At 35.8% G+C, this 22,816-nt stretch overlaps 1 protein-coding gene across 1 annotated transcript in view; it reads right to left on the minus strand.

The window, feature by feature from the left end:
• The window catches only part of LRRC49 (leucine rich repeat containing 49), a 60,529-nt gene that overhangs the window by 24,942 nt on the left and 12,771 nt on the right, over positions 1-22,816 (minus strand). Inside the window, exons 7-9 of the mRNA XM_067305690.1 lie at positions 14,276-14,419; positions 9,690-9,751; positions 2,909-3,056 (exon numbers count right to left, since the gene is read on the minus strand). Coding sequence (XP_067161791.1) covers positions 2,909-3,056; positions 9,690-9,751; positions 14,276-14,419 — 354 coding nt within the window. The remainder of the gene's footprint in view (positions 1-2,908; positions 3,057-9,689; positions 9,752-14,275; positions 14,420-22,816) is intronic.

The raw sequence follows: 22,816 nt of genomic DNA on the forward strand, positions 1-22,816 counted from the left end.
ACTGGAGCGCACTAACTGTAATACACTTCAACTTCATATAAAACTATTTCATTTAGCCATAAATCAAATCATTTTACCTCACAACTGAGGCAGACTAAAGGTATAAATAACAGATGGTTACTGATGATTACTACAGGTGACACATGGGAATTTGTCAGGCCACTGTAACTCAGCCTTTCCCACACACACCCCTTAAGCCTTTACATTAATTTATCAGGTTTGGAGAAAGTAAAAGATTTCCAAAACAAAGTTTTAGATATGCAACAGCAAGTGGACAGGTTTTTTCAAATGGAACTCATCTTCTAGTGTGGACAACAGATAAGCATTTACAGCCTTACAGTAATTTTTTTCATAGATATGCAAAGCCCAAACTCATTACAGGTGCCTAACTCCCTCCAACTTCACTCCCAATGATTTTTTGGGTCCATGCCTCAGGGGTTTAAAAGCTTAACCCTTATGTTCAGAAACAGCTTAGGAATGAGATGCCCTAAGAAAACCCCAACTTCCTCACAGGAAAAAATTAAAAAGTTGTAAAAATATGACGCATTCTCTTGAATAAAGCAAATCTGTCCTGGTTTACAAAATACTAACACAACTACAATGCATAATGATTTTGTTCCAAGTGCAGAGTATTTTATTTGCAGGGCAGCTATATGTTTCTGAGCAGCTCCCTAAGGCAGTTACCATCCATCTTTTGCCCTGAGGTTCCCTTTCTCCAGGCAATCCTAGCAAAGAGGCCTGGCACCACAGAGTGGACATCTTGAAAACTAACAGAAATAAGCAAAGTCTCTCAGAAATTTTTGAATATATCCTTTAGCTTTTATTCCAACTTGAAATAGTTCTCACCCCAGCAAAGACAGCAATTAAAAAGCTGAAAGCAGAAGTAACAACTCTGTAAAACTCAGTTTTCCAGCAGAAGAACTTCTGATCAGGTTAGTGAAGAATTTCTAGTCAGAAAGAACAAATGTCCAGGTTCAACTCTCAATTCTTTGCAAGACAAAGCAATACTTAAGTTCAGAATGGTCTGGACATACTTCAAACTAATGAAGAAAAGATTTTGTTAGTGTAATTAGAGTTTGATTCTACTAATCAAGTGAGAAAAAGCATATACTCATACTGTACTTCCATTCCCCCACTGAGTTACATTTACCCTTAAGTTTGATGGCAACAGCATGCCACATTACTAGTCAGAATAGCTGGATTTGGCATTGCCAACTCTCTAATTTTATCACAAATCTCATGATACTTAAGTCATATGAATATCTGGGTAACACAACTTTTATTGGAAAAAGCATATAGCCTCCTCTACATGAAGAAAAGTTTAAAAAGAAATTCAAGGCTCAAAAACCAGAAGGCAAATAAAAAGAATGCAAAACACATTCCTTTTACAAGTAGTTTTATGAGCAGCACAACTAGTGAAGCCTGGTTTTCTATGGCTTTCTGTCTTGTGGTTGATCCTCTGATGTTTAACAAGCTGCGAATCCAGACTAAGCCTTTCCCATGGTTGTGCACTTCTAACAGCTCTTTCCCATGCAGAGCCCATAGAGTTTAAAAAGGGTTTAGAGCTCTTTCTGCAGTTTTTTCCATTGCTGAGAGTACTACTAGAATCTCTCTCCACTGTGTTTAGGGGGGAAAAAACAAGACCTCCCTCACACACACTCTGCGGCCTAAGTTCAGGGTACAGATTTATTTATGTTACTCAGGTTTCTGAAATAATACTAAGAAAACAGTTTAAAAGCAAAGCAATTTGCTGGTATTCAATTAAGTCAGTATAAATTCAAAAAGAAAAAATCCCCCAATACATGGGAAGAAATGATTACTGAGTATTCTAGATACTGGTGTAAACCCCTTTAGAATACATGTTTTCCCCATACATGTTATACTTTACATCATAATTGGGTCTATTTTAGATTCACAGTGGTTTGGTTACAACACAACAGGATAGATGGTACAATAGGTGCAATTTATAATGCATTACAGCCTTTGTACAAAGTAAATGAGCACTTAAAATACAGCAGATGTATCAGCATCTGGTCAAAGACGATAACTGTTGGTTGTTAAGCATATTATACCTGTTATCTTGCTGTTATGTGGATTCCTCTTGTAAGCAGGTCAAGCTTACACATCAGAGTAGATAGAGAATAATTAGCACATTTACTCTTTTATTAAGAGACAAAATAGATGCCTTAATGGCAAGGCCCCAGTTAATTTCCATACATGCTCTACCTCACAGCATATTTTCATGAAATCTGTAGGAAGCTAGCTGTCCACAAGTCCTTTTCTCCTTATCAAGATTACTTGAACTTGACCAGTAGATGCTGAAGTGAAGGGGGAAGAGCAGATTACTCAAGGTAGGGAGAAAGGCAGACAGACACACAGAAACAGTGCAATCAGTGGGTTTGCTTACAGAGGCAGACCAAAAATACACACAATTTTTAAATGAAAGAGGATAAAAATAATGCTCTTTTTAGGGTAAACAGACTATTGCTTTGGAAGAAATATGCTGTCACTTTTCAGCTACAGAACAAGCCAATACAGACTACGTTTATGTCTGTACGTTTACGTCTACATATATGTTGTACTGTATATATCAAATGAAAGTTTGAACAAAAAGCTCTACAGTTTCTACCACTGTCACATGGCATTTGGTGACCCAGTACTTGTTAATGAAGAAAAACAGTTTAAACATTTAAGAATAAATAAAGTGAAGCAAAGAAGCACACCCTTACATAATACTGAGCAAAATAAAAGGGTTAAAGCTTTGAATATTTTATGTCTAAATATCATTAAATTCCAGATTAAAATAAGAAATGCAATTTTTTTCCTCTATATACAAAACTCTACATTTTACTCTTAAATTTAAACATCTAGTAAGTTTGACAAAAATATGTTATAGAATATTTCTTACTGTGATTCTCTTCATATCTAGCTGTCGGAGCTGCATCATATGATGGAGAACAGTGTGTTTGTACCATGTCTCCTGAGCTATTGGATTGCCATCAAGGGTGATATCTGACAAGGATGAGGAATCAGCAAGGCACAGAATATCCTCAAAACTGTAACCAAAAAAGTTTATAGTTTTAATGCCATGGAGTAGGAAGAACTTTGAGACGGAAGATTTTTTTTTCTTAAGGAAAGAATATTTTTCTATACTGAAGAAAACAGCATATCATATATGACAAATCAAATTAAAAGTATTTTGAAAGGTCAAGAACAGCTGCTGTTCTACTTTGTCTCTCCACACACAGGTATAAAGAGATGCAGAATAAAGAGAAGTTGTTAACTAAAGGAATATAGTTTCACATTAAAAAAAACTAAAATAGTATATATATCAACTTAGAGCCCCCAAATAGTATGAATTGCATTTGCCATTAAAACCACCATGAAAACCACAAAAAATGTAAGAAAAGTCAAGTACAAAGACACCAGCATGATCCTGGGTGTTTGTGACATTACTATATATTGAAAGAAAAACAAATACAAAAGTGTCATAGTATCTTTAAAACAGATCTGCCTATTGTTCCAAGTTGTCTACATACACTAAAGAGTTGGCTGGTTTGGTTTCCTGACAAAAATAATTGGCCTATGTAAAATGTATTTAGAGATGTACAGCCTATATGCTCTTCCTTTTATTGAAGAAAAAATTTGATAAGAAAGTAGCTGACCCAGATAAATTGTATTTTTAATATCAGGGAACTATTTAATCTGATTTTTAAAAGAAGCTAAAACACTCACAGTAGTAAATAGGACTCCAACACCTTTTAAGAAATTGATTACAGTGCATACGTGTACAACTGCGGCCATCCTCACGCCCTGTGGCTTTGAAGTGTTGAGTCTCTGTTACAAAGTTAAACAACCAAGTTCAAATAAAAGTACAAAATAACTCCATTCTCAAAAGTACCAAGTCAATTAAAAAAACTGAAAATAACAAAAGAATGAATGATGATCACATCAAAATATAAACAATAAAGAGCATCACTTTGCTAGACAAGCAGAAACACTTAATGAAGTTCTGAAATGTGACTACTTCTGAACTGGAAGATATGGAATTATTGTCAGAATATCCAAAAATGGAGTTCCTACTGACTGCATCAACTGGTTATAGATCTTACTACTCTTAGTGGCAGGAAAAGTCTTCCTCCACTATAATACTTAGGAGGATGCAAAACCTAAAACATGCACTGGACTGTGACTCAGAAATGATGTGCAATACAGATGCTCAGACTAAAGACTGCCATTGAAGAAAATGGCAACTGCCTTTATCATCAGTATCACTCAACTTTCAAAAAGCATACCATAATCTGCTGAGGACTAACATTCAGGTGCAAAAGGCCAGAGAGCTACCATAATGTCAGATGTAAAATGAGATGTCTCTGAAAGATTCTGGATATTAGATAAAACATTTCCACAACTAAAATAAATATGCAAAACAAACAAACAAAAAAAACAAACATCACCAAATAGCTCTCAGTCTTAACCAGCAGAAGAATGGCCTGTGTATATTAAGGATCTGGACACCAGCATAAGCCAACAGGAGTGACAGAAAGAAAGCTTCCAAGAAAAGTGTCAGAACAAACAACACAGTTAATATGGCACACACGTAACTTCAACGTGACATACCCAGTGGCTGGGTATGAAAAATAACAGAGTGAAGTAGAAGACTCTACTACCCTTTTGCTCAATAGATTAAAACAACACAAGGACTAATGAAAAATGAACTGTTTGCCTTCCAAAGGAACCAGCGCAGGTGCTTAGCATATATGATTTTTTTTTTTTTTTTTTTTTGGTACATGGGGTTAAGATGAAAAATTTGACTATTGCTTTCTCTGCTCCTTTTTGTGTCCTGGTTACCTTTCCATAAAACAGCTTGCTTAACTGCAGTATTGGAAGATCATGTTGACATATTACTTAAAATATCTATTCAACATCCTCTGAAGATAAAAGATGATTTTCCCAAATGACACATCACAGAAGTCAGCAAAGCAAACTCAAATATTTTAGCAGAAGAAAGGATAATGGTGAATTTCTGTTAGACTAGAATAGATTTTACTTGACAAACTGTTTTAAACATGAAAATATTTGGTCTTCAAAATTAGTTTCAAATAATTTCAATATATTCTTTAAAGGGTTCTACTCCAAGCATTTCCAAACATTTAAGCAAATAGTACTCCTACCATTACATATGATTTACAGAATTTAAGTAAAACCAATATCTTCAGGAAATGACAGAAAAGTTGAAAGTTTGCTAGTGTTTTCAAGACCTTCCACTTAAACATACTGCCATGCTCTGAAATTCTCAGCACTTCAGCATACCAGAATATTAATTCTGGAGCTAAAACAGATGTGCTTGCTTTATCCTGCTTTTAGCTGCCCTATTAGTAACCCAATTTTAGAGCAAACAGTAGTGCAAACCAGTGAACTTTTCAGATCTTTGCATATACATATGAAAAATAAAGCTCTAGAAATTCAGTGTAGGAAACAATATATTGTACTTACTACACTGGCATCCCAATCCTAAGAGAAGCAAAGCTTTAATATAATACATGTACCAAACAGACCGCATACTTTACAAACAAGCTTCTGTCTGTTTCCCACCACAGGGACAACCGCAACAGTGGTAAGTGCTGACACTCTATGCGAATCAAGAGGCCACGTCTCAATGCTCTCTCTGGCCTCTGTTCACCACAGCGGAGTTGAGCCACTCACATAAAGCAGCTGCAGATAATGCTTTTTCAAACTGGCTCAAATAATCCTCTCCTCTAGTGCTCAGATGGAACATTTACCCTTCTTTCCGAAAAACCTTCTCCTGCAGGAACCAGGAGCAACTAGCTCTCCTTCCTTTTCTGTCTTTCTTTCTAGCAAAGGTGAATTCACCTCAAGTAGCAGTTTCAGTAATACAGACAGTATGTGTGAATTTAGGTTAAATTACCCAAAAGTGTTTTCTGGAGATTTTTTCATATTCACAAAGTAGACCATTCTGAGAACTCTGTCAAGAGGTAGGAGTCCTCCAGTCCATCCAGTTCTCTCCTCTGCCAAAAGGGATACAAACACACTTCTCCCACCTTGTATGTGACTACCGCAATTATGAAGCAGAGTACTCCGGAGTGGTGCATGTTCAACCTCCACCAGTGATACTGGTTCTCTTCTAAATATTTAGCAGGCACGAACTGGAACACTTGTCTTCTGGTAAACAGCCTGCTTACTGAGAAACACAATTGTCCTTCCTCTCTACGCTTGCACCCATGACTTTTTAAAAACATGTTCCACAAAGTGGAAAAGCTCTGGAAAAAAAGATGGAAAGCAACATACTATAGTATGGTAACTTGGGTGGTAACACGCTCAAGTTGTAGGTTCAAAAAACATTCAGTCGAAGAAAACTTGGGTCTCCCATCCCAAGTCTCTAACAACTAAGCTACTTATGAAAACAGACATTTCTACCGCAAATCAGTCTTTTGTTCCCATTGTACTTCTCTGTATAAATGTTTAACAAAAGTATTTATAATTTTTCATTCTGATGAAAAAAAAAAAAACTTGTTTAGATTAGACTAAGAACATTCCTTCTCTCAGGTGTCCAGTTCAGCAACCAAGTCAAGAAAACAATCACCAGGCCTATTGAACTGGTAGCCATTTTTCTCAATACGGCTAAATACAACGCTTGCAAATGCAAATGAAAAAGCAAACATAGTGCTGACCTGGAGCAAAGTATAATAATGAAAATACATGTTTGTTTAAAAAAAGTCTTTCCTTTTTTCACATTATAAAATGCAAGCAATAATAACCCTCCTTCTGAATCTTGGTGGGGTATCTTTCCTGAAGAAAATTATTTCTGTAATCTCTTCCCAGTACCACCTGACAAATTCAAAAACTGATTTCTCACTCCTCCTTTTAACTAGTTCTAGAGACACAAACTATAATCAGCCATACAGAATGAATACCTTCAGTTTGTAATGGCTAAATTTTTTCTGGGCTGAAGAAATGGGAAATCCTTTGTTTCAGACCTGCACCAACTTTCACAGTGTGTGGTTTTAGCTTATATTATCTTGCTAACATATACCTTTAGTGAAAGATCTGCAGAGAAACAGCAGCATTCTGAGGCCTCCTCTGAAGGTGGAGAGGAAAAGACTGTTCAGTGATGAAACCTATGATAGATTCATATGTCTTAGCTACAGACAATTTTAAAAAGGCAATCCTGAATCTTTTACTGAAACTACAATTCATATATCTCAGTGTGTATCTATTTAAGACTCAAGGATTCTTGCTGACATAAAAATAGAAAGCAATACAACTTTACATGGAAACACTGTCTAAGAAATCCTCGAAAAGTACTTTATCTTCTGAAGCACTTCAAATTTTTTTTGAAGGATTTTTTTTTAATGGTCATTACAAAAACATTTTAATGAATCCATAATACAAATATATCCAGTTTTTGGCAACATACTTTGTTGTTTCCACTTGCAGGTTTTCTCCATGCATCTACAGATGAATGAATCAGAATATCTATTATAACTAATTACCTAGAAGTCATTGGATAGAGACAGATGTTTATAGAGAAAATTGTTTTTAAAGATTACCATATGGCACATAGGAAAATCAGATAACTCAAAAATAAAGCCATTTAAAAGGGCTGTAGGAATGTTCGGACTTAGCACTGAAATTCACTACTATTATGGTTGCAGGCAACTTCTTTGATCAGTTCAAAAGCATCAAGCCAAGTATCAGATGGCTACGGAAAATGGCCAAGAACTTACTGTTACATTTAATCATTTTGCTGTTAGGTGATATATCTACAGCATAACACAAAATGAAGCATTAATGAGGCTATTTAGCCTTCAAAACTCCTATTATGCAACGGAATGTCATTACTTCAAAAACCTAACCAAATACTATAATCAAAAAAGTTTTTTTTTTCCTTAATGTATATAATTACAGGCACCTGAAGAGTTAAACCAATCCATCCATCTACCTACCTATATAGGTATTTAAAATTTGTAGCAGGGAAATATCTTTTTTCTCTAAAATTAAGATTTTATTTTTAAATCTATTCCAACTACAAATTAAAACCAAGTTAACATTATATATTTGCAAGACTGTTCAAAGTAAGTATTTCTAGCTTACATGTATGAAGCTAAGACTAGATCTACTAACATTTTAACTAAAGCTCCAAGGAATAAAAGATAAAAATCAGGATAATATACTCAAAACAAGCTACTGATGACAAAGTGAGAACTGATTATGTAAAGTTTGAGAAATCTTCTTTAAGAAACTTGCAAAAAAGTCGCAAACATTTTTCTTTCCTTGCACACTGCAAAAATAACACAATGAATCTACATAAAGCAATGTGAGAAAGGAGTCAGAAAACCACATGAAATATACTAAGTACATAAAAAACATACAGAAGTTCCACTGACTGCAGTGATGCTCCCCGATGACAAGGGAACCAGCTACTGCAGTCCCCCCACTGCTCTTGCCAGGCTAAGACATTTGTTAGAAAAACACAACAAATGGCATGTTTCAAATCTGGGAATTATCCAGCAGGAGAGAAGAAAAAAAAGAAAAAAGCAAATCCTTCTCTTCATTATCCCAATTTAAAACATGAAGTAAAGAAACTAACAGATGAACGAAGGGAAGAGTATATTAAACACTCCTGAAGTTCATCTGTGAGTTTTTAAAATGCTTAATACCCATGAGTATTTAGGAGATCACTGCATCGGTACTTTAAGAGCCTAAGGAACACAGACAAGTAGGTTGGAGCTGTCTGCAAAAAACATAATGCAGGTCAACTTAAACCATTCAAGCAGCTATTACAATAAAAAGCTCATATTAAGTATAACATTTTTACAGAAGAAAACAGGTACCACAGCAACAATGAAGTCTTTTCAGTAATTAGAGCATGAAGCATCTTTTCCCTATCCCTATTTATCTGATTCTAGCAAAATAAATCTGGTAAAGGCTTGTGATGATTAAGGGATAAAGGCAAGCCCATATCACTCAAACTGAAAATTAATGCAGGGACAATTTTTTTGAGCTTTTTTTTTTTTAATATTGGCATGAGTATAAATGCAGATTCTGAAGATGCATGCATATTAAAAAATATAGAAGATATAGAAGACAAATCTATTTATTACAAAGTATGCTTAGCTGCTTGAAACAACAGAAGCCTTTCTTAAAAATCTGAGTTATTCTATTTCTACCATCTGGTTTGAAAGTGAAAGTACCATGAATATACCTTTCAGGCTTTACTAATAAATGGGCAAGTAAAATATAATCGTGAAATACTCTAATCAACATAAGTAAGCAGAATCTGACTCAGCAGTTTGTGCCAAGCTCATATTTCATTTAATATGCAATCACTGTATTTAAGTGCCTTGTGCAATACTACTTTAACAGATATGTAGTTTAACAATAAAACATATTACTTTTTCTAATTTTCATAATTATAAATATGATCATCTTTAAAAGAAAAGTAGAATTTTCAAAGTAATTTCCATAGTACAATTACATTTAAATGCCAAAGGTTTAAAGAAGTTTTCATGTTTAAAGTAGGAAATACATAATGGCTTGATTATGCAGTCTAACATGTTACAAAGAAGCATCTGCATTCATAGTGTAAGAATTTAAAATTTAATAAAATACAGCTTTAATAGCACACCTCAAATTACTGATAGAAAACAAACTGCTACTCCCCTTACCTAGATATATTATTGAAGCTGAGGAACAAACGCTGGAGACAGGGCAAAGTATCCACATCTTTCTAGAAGGAAAGAAAGAGGCATAAATTCAGTTGCTGAAAGATAACATCTTCTGAAGCTTTCTATTTTGCCTGATGATGAAACACATTCATTTCTATATACTATAACCTTGCTGCAACATTGATTTCTGTTGAACATGCAGCTCCATTTCTCCCTAGTGCAGACTGCAAGGGAGTGTTTCAGTGCAGATATCTACTCTGCAGAACAAGCTGCACCACCTGCAAGGCAAACAATGTTAAAGAAGAGGATGAAACTGCTGCTGGTTTCTGAACAGGCTTTTGGGAAAGAAGCCAAGGTGCTGTTTCAGCATTTAAGCTGCACCTTATGTACACTGTAACCAAACTGTTAAAAAAAAAAAAAAAAAACACACAACACACACCCCTTTTGTGAGCATGCTGCAATAAGGCTTTTGAAGTGCTAACTTGTGCCAAGCAGCAGGGTAACTACCACTTTGAAATAGCAATGGCTCTTCTGCCAGAGAAAAACTGAAGGATTTTGTACACTCAGTAACCTCACTGATTTTAAGTTTATATACAATTTGCAGTCTGATTAAAGATACCTTTAGGCAAAATATGGAATTACAATTTATAAAAAAGAGCAAGCTTTAAGAATGAGTAATTCTGAGTTTAATAAATACCACTAAAGACCTTTGCAGAACACCTTAAAATAGTTCAAAGAATTAGTAAACTGAAACACATCAAGTAAGATTAAACTATTTATGAAATATAAATCCACAATGGCCAGACAGCAGTCTGCAGTGATGCACATACCATTCAAACTGTACAGTTTACCCTTCAGTCATAAGAGGGTATCTCTTCATCCTACTAAGGAGCATACTCCAACTTGCAACCAGTGGACACTAATCTCATCACTTATGAAGTGGCACAGGGGCTCACTACTTTGATTTTAGCCTCCAGTCAAATCTATAGTCCTTCCTCCCACCATCAGATCTGGAACACATCTGCATAGCATTCTGCAAACAGACAGTAGCTCATTCTACCCAGTCAGCTAAGCACAAGGCAGCTCTGAAGATGCTGTGTTGCAGCTATTAATGAAACATTGCACATGAGCTAACAAACCATACCGAGAATCATAGCTGTCTATAATAAGCAGGTCTTATTAGCTCAGGTCTGTATTAACTGCAGTCGCAAAACTCCTACTTTAGAGCTATTCCGAGTCCACCTAGATCAGACCATGGAGAGACTGAGTTCACAACTGTCATCTAGATGTACCCTCAGTGCCTAAGGCTACTTATAGTGTTGACACTTAGGGAAGGAGGGGGGGCATGATACTAGTTGAACTATACACAGACTGTGCACAGTAATTCTTCTTAAGCAGCACAGATTTTAAGTGATCAAAGATTTTTGTGTTTGGGAATACAAAGTAATTTCCTGTGAAGACTGACTTCTATAACTAGCATGATAGTCTGCTGTCCTGAAAAATATGTTGCAAGCCTCACAGGCATGAGAGTGAACACCTTAGTTACAAGGCCTGCAGCAACTTCAGTTTCAGCATGAAGTCATTAAGTCAGCCAACCTATGAGGCAGGAGTTTTCATCCTAAGAGGATGCACAACTTAACCAGTTCTCCTCCAAGTCTAAGATGAGGCTGCAGATGACAAAGACAGAATGTCCAGCTTTTAATACCTGAAAGTAGGAAAGCAGGTATTGCTTTCAAACAAAAATACAGATCACCTTCCTAATTAGGGATGCTAATTCACTACTGAATGAAAAGTAAATAGACATTCCATAATTCCCGGTGTGTAAAAATTCATGTTTTTAGTGCCAGATAAGACCCTTTGTAATCATTTATTCTGCCCACTTGCCATTCCTCAGAATAGTCTAACTTCTTGAAGACACTTCCAGTTCACCTCAGGACTGCCTTTTCCAAATCCTACAACTTTGGATGAACTAGAATTTATTCTTTTAAATTCTAGGTCCTTTGGATTCAAAGATTTCCAGTGAAATCTGATGAATATTGCAAAGACAAAGAATGGCCCCAAAATTACTAATCTAAGACCAAAGGATTATAGGAGATGATTACACATTTAATTGCTCAAACAGGCTGCAATCGAATTGGATAACTTTAATTATCTAATAGAGTCAACTGCAACTCAGTATGGAACCTCATTTTATTTGACAAATGAGAAAATCATCTTTCCTATAAAATAATAACACATTTCTAGGCCTCACAGGAGGAAAAAAATATATTGAAAATAAGGAAGATTCACAAAAATGTATTGAGAGAGAAAAAGAATTTAAATATTAATTTTAAGACTAATTTAATGATTTTGGGAGGGAAAACTTTTTCAAATTCAACATTGAAGATTCTGCCATTTAGAGGAACAATCAAGTTAAACAAGACCCCATAATTATAGTGTTGTCATAACAACTGAGTAACTAAACCACAGCCCATGCAGTAGAAGCCTTTTTTTTTTTAAATGAATTCAGAGTGGAAATTTTTTGGTTTAGCTCCATACCATACCTATATCATGATTTAAATGCCAAAAAGCAATTATCTCGCTCAGTCAACAAGAAAACCTAAACCTCTTCCTTGAAGGAAAGAAATCAAAAAAACCCAACTCTCTCCCCCCAACTACTCAAGTACTCTAGCAATAAAGTAACTTGAATGTTCTTTCCATAAAAGATAAATTTGTTTCTATGTTCCTGGATTTGCAGTAATGTCATATTGCAACAGATTTTGAATTCAATACAAAATAGTGCAGCTTTCACTCTTCCAATGCCTTTCTACTTCAAAAAATCAAAATAAATCTAATACATGAGCATTTAAAAGAAAGCACCTACCATTAAAATGGGAAAGATCTGATTTTAGGAAAGAAACATACATTTACTTCATATCTCAAACACCATGAACTGTCCAAAACTTGACTTCATATGACTTCAGAGTCCTTCTCTAGAGGAAGGAGAGCTAGTGCCATGTCTGCTAAAAATCACCATCCAATTCAAAAAGTGATCCATTAAAATTTAACTGGGGTAACAAACAATTTTATATTATAGACAAAATAAAACACTTCCATAAACAGAATGTCTTCTGAAACAGTGCTTCTGGCCAGGGAGGAATAAAACATTAAGGTGAGATATAACAGAGCCCAAGCCTACAGCTCATTAACTTTCATGTTAACTCCCCGTTTGCAGCTAGAGGAGACAAGGAGAATGCAGGAACTACTCCTGAGAGGGGTGAGAAGGCACCAGCCGTAAGCAAGGAAGAGAGAATCCAGGAAACAACTGCTGTGGGGGAAGGGACAGTGACAGAATCAGAAATCAGCAGAAATTTGAGGAAATAATGTCTCAGCAACAGCAGAAGGCTTCTCCAAAACCAATGAGAACCACCGACTTAAAACCATTTTCTAGAAACTATGAATTACAACAGACAACAGAGCAGCCTTCCCACAAACATTATGTTCTGTAAATTGCTAAATACAATCATTTTTTCAAAAAGTTAGGCTGCATTAAGCCCAAGACCTTATTAACAAAAATATGAGGACCCAAATATATACATTTAAGTAGACTGTATTATTTTAAAAGTGCTCTTCAAGTAATATACGTGCCATACACAAGTCATTTCCACAATTCCAGAAAAACAAATTAAAACCCTAAAGTAGTAAATGAAAAGCTTAATTCTGTACAGCACAAAGACTTATAATGCTAAGTTAAAGCTCCAACTGGGAAATTTTGCCTATGAGATCAATACCTGTTTTGACTTTTAGTATGAGTTTTTGTGAGGGAAAATGACTGTTGGGGGGGGGGGGAAGGGGGGTGCATGCGCACAGTTTTGCTTGGTTTTTGCTTTTACTTGGCCCACTGAATGACCCAACAAATAGCAATCAAATCTGAAGAGAGATGCTGGAAGAAATCTTGGATCCCATGCAGCCAGCAACAAAATTTCCAAATACACAGAATTACTATCCCACTTCTAATCAGCTTTGTGGGAGAGGGAAAGGAAGAGGACAAGGGATAGGGCAAGGGATAATTTGCACCAAGATTTCTGAATTTGGCTGTAAAAACACATGAAAATCTCTCATAAAGAAAACTCAGCAAGATTCTCCTGATAAAAGTAAAACCTATTTCCTTCCCTTTGAGAAAGAGGCATCAACTATGCTTTCTCCCCCAAAATATACATAAAAAGATTAAATCTAAGATGACCTAACTACTTAACTGAGTTACAGAAATTAAGGGGAGAGAGCTTTGCTTTTATGAAACAAACTTGTATAGAAGTCTCCAAATTCATGCATTAGAACTATAAAGCTTCTCCAGAAACCTTCTCCCCTGCTATCATGTGCTATCAAGATCTGTACAGCTACAAGCAACCCCATTTAAACAAAGTAACACCAAGTAAGTCACTATGTTATTTTCACCTTCATGGTATAAAAATAAGCACTGCAGAAAAACAACAAAAACAAAACAATACAGAAAGATTTCACAAATCTGAAATGCTGACATGGTTCAAACAAGTAATAGTATATCTTGGTTTAAAACAAATAAAGAGACATTTGGTTTTGTTCCTTACTATAGCACAGACTTGATTATGACGAAGGTTGAGCTCTGTGAGTGAATCCAGTCCATTAACATTTTCTACAATGGTTAGTAGGTTTCTGGCAAGGTTTAACACTCTCAGTTCACCCAAATGGTTGATATTCTCTATTTTAGTAATCTGTAAAAGAAGTATAAACATGCACAGTGTGTTTTGCATAGCTACACAATAGGTATATATAGTATAAACATATACATTTTTAAAAAGCAACATATACAGATAAAAACAGAATCAACTTAATCCAATACTGTGCTTTTTACAACTTTTCTAAACTGTGATAATCCTGTCATAAATTGCTGAAAACAAGCTATAGTCTAGCGGAGATTAAGTAGTAGTATCCACTTCACTAACATCTTTCTAGTCATACTACAGTGAAACTAAGTCAATAGTCCTCTCCTTGCCATAAGAAATTAAGTTACTTCAGCTATGCTGTCCTGTAGCAGCACCCTCAAAGAGGCTCCTTGACCACTCATATCATAAGCCTAAGAGGACACTGATGATGTCATGGTATGCCAAAATAGGGAAATTTTGTGCAGAGCTGATCCTTAGATTGTCTCCAAAGGTACTCAGACACACATCCAAATCTCTCAGTACGTCGCCACAAGAGTATGTGGTATTGTAGCTCCATACCATCACAGAAGTTGGCACTGACTTCCCTTCATGCCTTTAAAAGGTCAGCAGCAGCATTCACAGCTTTGTCTCTAGGAGCTCCACAAATGGGCTTCCCAGCAGGTCACGAGGCCTGGGACCTGCTGCACATCAGGAGCCAAGAGCAGCCACAGCCCTCTGCAGAAGGAAGCAGTTATTCTGGCACTGGAACTTGTAAGGAAGAGTTTTACGAGCTGATGATTGCTGGACTCAGCGAGACATGCTCAAATAAAAGTCAGAAGAAGAAAGCAGCAGCATCCTTAATTTGGATACACAGCATGTTTGCTTGACAGCCCCCAGCATTTCTTTGGCAACTCATGGCTTCCTGTGATCAGAAAATGGAGGGATCAAATAAAATGACTAACTTACACTGAACAGGCTGCTGCTTTAGGTTTGCTTTTATTTTCACTGTCTTAAAGATTCAGGTGATACTGAATAAATTTAATTGAAAAAATAATGATGGCTACTGACCCTTAATTTTATTTTTGACTTGTGGGGAATGTAACTGTTTTACAAGGGCATTAATGATTTCTCAGCTAACCCAATATGGCTTCATTTTATGCTGTTTGTATTTCTCAGTGATCCACTCAAGGATCTCTATCCAGATATCTGTTTCTCAGAGTAATCTGGGATCTGTCCTCCAGTGTCTATCCAGATGTTCATGCAGGACTTGCACACAGCAATATCATGGAGTAGACTGTCACTGCACAGAAGGATATTCATATCATATTCTTACCAAAACCCATGTTATATGGCAGTAAATGGGTTATCAGGTTTTCCCATAGAAAAGACTTTGGCCTTTCACAAGGTGTGGCAGTGTATCCAAGGACAGAGTGCACAAAGCTACTAAAAAATACAATGAATTCCCTTGCAACTAGATTGAACATCTGCCCCGTCTGCTGGAAATGAGATCAGCGAAAGCTCCCTTCAATACCCTGTACTTAGGCAGGCACGCTATTCCTCCTGCAAGCCACCAACAACAATTAGATGCAGACAAACAAGACAGTGATTAGTGTCAGACACCTTCCCAATGATAATGAACTTTGCTGCTTTAGACCAGTACAAATCTGGCCATGCCAATTTCAGAAGATGTCTAGTAACTTCTGGAACAGGAGAAGAGGTAAGGCAGCTATTATGAGTTTTCAAAATGTAAATAGTTTCACACGCGTGTGTATATATGTATATATAAATGACATATGACTTGAATATACTGCAAGTATTCCAGTAGTTCTTCCATAAAAGCTTTCTGAAATGCATACATGTTAAGCAGATAACAAAACTACCTAAATCACACCTCAGATCAACTTTTGATTCAACTGCTGATCAAATTATTATGCATCACACCTTTTTGTGTATTATATGCAGAAAAAAATGTACACAGGAAGTAAAATTGTTAGGATACCAAAACAGTAAATAGCAGAAGGAACAGAAAATACCACTGTTCAGAACAATGTATTTTGACAGAGACTTGTAAAAGCAAAGCCAAGAGCAGATGGTTAGCATGAAGAGTACAGGCCTCTGCAGATGTCTGTTTAGCTGGAATTACAGCAAACCACAATGCAGAATTTGAAGTGATCCTAGCATCTTACTGCTACTGCAGAGATATGGATTTCATCAACAATTTATAGCGATCCTATTTATAACTTTGCTCAGTTTTTAGACTGTCAGCTCTATTGGATTTTCTCTATTTACTATCATGCATGCATGAATTTGGTATATACTACATCTATTAATTAACAAGCCACTCATCTCTTTCCAGGCAATTCAAATAATATTTCTTTTAGCAAAAAGAAATTATATCTATCACTTTTAATGGTATTTTCTATTAATTATAATTTAAGATTATTATGAACCATCTTGAAATGCTTTTTGAATACATAAAATTAAAAGATTTTACTTGGAAATATTGAACAAAACACTGTTCTGTACTTTGTTTGCCTGTATTTTTGAATCCTTTGGTATGAAATAATTATAAAAAGGAAAGAAAATCAGAGAAGATTGTTATGCAGAGCATAACCACTAATCAATAATTAAATTGTACAATAGTAGTATCTTATGACATATTTCTGAGATAATTTAAAAAACGACCATGTTTGCAAAAATCGAGCTGCATTTTTTTCATTATGCTTGCAGCCTTGAACCTTTGGAAAAGAAAATGATTCATTGAATTAAAAAGTAGTTCTGTTTTTGTTTTCTTTTAATTTCAAACAGTATAGAGTAAGTTTCATTACAAATATACCTACTCAAGTTCTGCTTTCAGTAAAACCTAGCTTATTTTACTAACTTTAATGCACTCATTCATTAGAAGACAGAATACATTCTAATACAACTCTACCTAAAATAAAAATGCTTTAAAGGGATTTATATAGAACATCCAGCATTTATTACTTTGTTACAGGAAAGATCAAGCTAACAATTAGAGTTCTCTACACAGGCTACTCAGTGTGCATGGAGGCACATTATTTAAAAATTAAATGTTAATCTAAAGACATGTTACTATTAAGTTATAAAGACCAGGTGTAACTATCAGATAATAATCTCTCATAGCCTTAAAATATTAGTAAATAATACTCTGTGAAGCTCATTTTGTAGAGTATTTTTAATAGACACTTTTTTTGTTTCTTACCCTGATCCTGAAAATTTAATTAAAGACAGTAACTTTAATTCCAAATAATTACGCTATTTATTGCAACTGTTATTTTAACTCATAAGATATGAAAGTATTGTCACTATATTTCTTGTCTAAACAGTGCTTTTTCTTAAAAGCTGCTTCACCAGAACCTTCTATTATTGCAGATCAAATTCACAAGGAGGTAGAGTGTGAGCAGCCCTATACTGAAACCTTGCTATACAACCAAATCCCTCAGTCCTCATTAGAACGATAGTGCTGTACAGCACCGCAAAGCAAGTCTGACACTAAGTAATCAACATAATTAAAATTTGAATTATATTACATTAAGTGTACAATACACACAATCAAGTGCAAGGTCTCTGAAGAAAACAATGCTGTACTATTATCCATTTATCTGTATTACTGCTGTTAATAATAGAGGTTTTGCACAAATTAAAATTAATGTTATTAGGAGGTTGTATCTTCTTACAAATTTTAATGGGCAGTATTAAAATTAAGCAGCTTACTAAATCATGTAATAAAACCAGAAAAAAATTACAACAAGGGAATTAACTCTTTTTTTTGGTCAAGCACAAGCATTAAGTGCAGTATTTTATTGGGCATTACACAGATTTTTTTTTTCCTGAACCTTCTTATGAACCTTTATTATATGAAAGGGTTTTCTTTAAGAAATAAGATTTAAAGGGTTTTCTTTAAGAAATAAGATTTAAAGGTTTGATTTGGAACACCACCACCAAAAAATATTGAACAAAGTTTTGCATTTAAGCATTTTAAAATACTACATCTTGATGTTTTAAAGCACATTCAGTTCCCTATTACAGTCCTCACTGGGGGAGGAAGCAGGGGGACAGACAGGACTCAAAGTTCAGAACAAACTGTATTTAGCCAAAATATCCTGTACCCAAATAAATCAAAATATTTTCCAAAAAGTGAACAACAACAACATTTTACTCCTTTTATTTCTCCTCCCCTCCAAGCTCTTGGAAACATTCCAGTCTTACAAGTTTCACAAGCTGCACCCGGTCTATGGAACTGATTTACATCTGAAATGGGGAGGGAAAGAGGGACTAAGGATAAAACAGGAATCTAGCTTTCCTCTAAACTGATACAGCTCCACAAATATTAACATAAAAAAACTATTTCTAGCTAGGCTCTAGCAGTATTTTTGAAGAATTTGAAAATTCTATTTGAGTATTTATACTGGGTCCATTAAGAGCGACTGATGAAATATCTTACGTAGAACTACTGTGTATCATGAAACAGTCAACTTCTTGTTTCAGTTTAATGCATTTCAAGTAACTTTAATATAATTTGTACACAGGTTTAAATTTTTTACTGTTGAGTGATCCTCTGGAATCAGAGACAACATATAAAAGATATGTACATTAGTAATTATAGGTTCTAACCCCAATAAATTTAAAGTGATTACAAGAACCTTAGAATATTTCTTCAGTGAATTACACTACTGAAGTAAAGATGAAAACTATTTGGTCAGATATTATGCCGTAGGTATTACATATAAAATATTTTAATATTTTATTGCAAATAAGATGTCCTATGACAGCTACAAAATTGTAAAGGGAAAAAAGGGGGTGGGGAATTAAATGACAATACTTATTTCTTTCCAGATATGTGAGTACCTTTAATGTGCTCAAAAAGGACTGTGGAGTATCACATTCACTGAAGAGCCACTCTGGCAGAATAACTTGCAGGAGTCAAGATTTACTGTTTATCTCTATAGCCTACTACACTAAATTATGAGTTTCATTTAATGACATCAGAGAAGCCAAACTATAGAAAAAAAAGACTACAGAGAGACTCTGTTCTGTATCATCTCAGTTACAAGCAGTAATACTACTGCAGCGGTTTATGTTCTGTAGTGTAGTAGCAATAGTATTGTTGTCAGGCAATGTCATGCATACTATAGCGTTTCAGTTAGATGACATAATGCATGTCAAGTTATTCTTGTACTTCTTTATGTTGGGATCCATCCTGGGGACTGTATCCATGACGGCCTCATTAGGGCAATTTTCCTTAACAATAACAAAAAAAGACTCCCCTCACTAAATCATCTAATAGAATCTAGTAACACTCTAAACCGCCTTCTGGTGATTTCATCTGTCTCTCCCCATTGAGTACAGAGGGAGGCTAGTGATATTAGAGCTACTGAATTTAAGTTAGTTTTTGGTAACATTTCACCCTCTTGTATCTCAAGTAAACTAATCTTCAAATACCACTCTACTGTGCTGAAGACTGCTCACCTGATATTCTCTTGTATTAAGAGACTGCCTTCTCTAGGAAGAATAATGTGTGCTCATTAACTAAAGTGTGGCAACTTGAAAAGGTAGGAAACCCAGTCAAGACAAAGCTGCTGTATAGAAAGACAAAATGCCTTAAAATAGAATACTGTTCTAACATGTATGAGAATATGAATCACATAGGATGACTGTATAAAAATAACAGACAAATCAACCAGTTTGAAGAAAATTCAACTGTGGTATTTTTCAACAAATAAATCACTAAAATACTCTATAAAATGACATGTGATCGACCTTTACTCTAAAGCAGTAAGAGAACTGATGAATAGAAGCCTTCAGCATATACTCCACAGGAAGTGCACTAAAGACCAACAGATTTCTTACATAATTCCATCAAATGAATGGGATTTATGAACACCAAAACCACAGGAACATTGCTATCGTAACCTCAAATATAGACTGCCATTCAGTGAGTACTGTAATAGGATGTTGTTTCAGTGCACTACAGTTCAATCTACTGCCACAGAAGTTTTCATTCATGTAATAGAGGTTTTTTGCGGCTTTACTAGTGACATTTTTGCAATAGAGAATTATTTGTCACTTCACTAGTACCCTCAAAATAATTCTCTACTTTTTTTTTGGTCTCTTATTTCCCTAAACAGGGGAAATAGCTAACTAAAAGAGAGTTAACTCAGGCTAAAGCTACCCTCACCTCAGAATCAGAGAATCACAGAATAGTCAAGGTTGGAAGGCACCTCTGGAGATCATCTACTCCAGTTCCAGACTCCACAACCTGCCTGTTTGGGTTTGACCACCCGACAGTAACATTTTCCTTATGTTTAAACAAGTTTCCTATATTTCAGTTTGTGCCCATTGCCTCTTATCCTTTCACTGGACATCACTGAGAAGAGTCCAGCCCCATCTTTGTTACTGCCCTCAGTCAGGTGTTCATACACACTGATGAGATCCCCTGAGCCTTCTCTTCTCCAGGCTGAACAGTCCCAGCTCTCTCAGCCTCTCCTCACATGAGATGCCCTTCCTCATCTTTGTGGCCCTTCACTGCACTCCCTCCAGTAAATCCATGTTTGTCTTGTACTGGGGAGTCCAGACCTGGACACAGCACTTCAGACATGGCTTCATCAGTGCTGAGTAGAGAGGCAAGATCACCCCCCTTGACCTGCTGGCAATGCTCTTCCTGATGCAGGCCAAGATAACGTTTGGCCTTCTTTGCCACAATGGCACATTGCTGGCTCCTGCTCACTTTGTTGTCCACCATGTCCCCCATAAGCTTTAATGCAAAGCTGCTTTTCAGCTGGTCATCTTCCAGCCTGTACTGGTGCACAGGGTTATTCCTCCCCAGATGCAGGGCTTCACTTTGAAATTCATGAGCTTTTTGTTTGCCCATTGCTCCAGCCTGCTGCTGAATTGCAGCACAACCATCTGGTGCATCAACCACTTCTCCCAATTTTGTATCCTCTGCAAACTTCCTCGGGGTACGCTCTGTCCCACTGTCCAGGTCATTAATGAAAACAAATGGTATCAGTCCCTGGGGCAGATTACTAGTGAAGTGGCCTCCAAGCTGGGTTTCATGCCACTGATCACAACCTTTTCAGGCTGGCAGTTCAGCCAGCTTTCAATCCACCTCACTGCCCATTCTTCTAGTCTGTATTTCATCAGTGTTTCTATGAGAATGTTATAGGAGACAGTGTCAAAAGCCTTGCTAAAAATAAACAGCATTGCTCTCCATTCATCCACTGAGCTAGTCATTTAGTCATAGAAGGCTATCAGGTTGGTCAGGCATGATTTCCCCTTCATAAATCCATGCTGACTACTCCCAGTCATCTTCTTGTCCTTAATATGTTTGGAAATGCTTTCAAAGATTAGTTGCTCCATCACCTTCCCAGGGACTGAGGCAAGGCTGACCTGTTTCTCAGGATCTAACATGTATTCATTTATATGACATCCCTGTCTTAGGCCAATTACAATCTATGCAACAATTTCACTGTTGAGCAGACAACATTCAGGAAAAAATTTACATCCAAATTTTAGCTCATCAGTACCATTCTTAAAGGAATCTATTTACTTCTTCCTGGACAGTTCTGTATCAACCTCCCTTCCCTGGCCAATTTTAACTACAATAACAATTTTTGTAATACAATTAAAAAAACATTTTTGTATTTACAAAAAAAAATAGTTTGTAATCAGCACAACCAAAAAATAACACATGCAAATCTGGACAATGCCTTTAACAGCACAAATTTTACATTGTGGCCCAAGAATATATTAAGAAAATCCTGAAAATATTCCTGGCAACAAGATACAGATGGTGTCACAAAGACAGCTGTCTTTTCTAGAAAATAGCCTTAAAGCTGGATCAAGAATGCACATTTCCCATGCCATATCATTAAATATTTTAAAGACATGTTTCTTGTAGATGTGAGAAAACAAAGACAAAAGTGCCATAAAAATATCTGTAGCTCATAAGAAAGAGTATGACCGAAAAGATGGTAGCATTAAGTAACCAACACAATGTTTCAGTGACTGAAATTTTTTTTGAGAAATTGAAAATGCTGTGCAGAGGAACTAGCAAATATTCACACAGCACATACAAATCATACTAGAATGGCAGCCAAAGACACTTCTGTACAGCAAAGTGAATTTCAGTATGTTTATATTTTTCCATAGTTATGAGAAAAAAAACAAACAGGAGTGACCCACACCACAAAAGTGCAGTTAAGTCTTTTACTTGGAATGAAGAACCATCCCATCAAGGAAAACTGCTGCTCACCCCTGATTTCAAGCTGTAAAACTCATTAGATATATTGTAGATTTTTTAACCTTCCTCCAAGAATTATGTACAGGATAATACCATAAGCAATGTAATAAACTGGATGTATCAAGTGCTTGTTAAGATACAGCAAGTCCTGTTTTCTATTATTTTTCATTATGAGTGACAAATGAGATATTCTGTTTCTGCAT

The sequence above is a fragment of the Apteryx mantelli genome, chromosome 15 (genome assembly GCF_036417845.1).
Source record: "Apteryx mantelli isolate bAptMan1 chromosome 15, bAptMan1.hap1, whole genome shotgun sequence".
Taxonomy (NCBI): Eukaryota; Metazoa; Chordata; class Aves; order Apterygiformes; family Apterygidae; genus Apteryx; species Apteryx mantelli.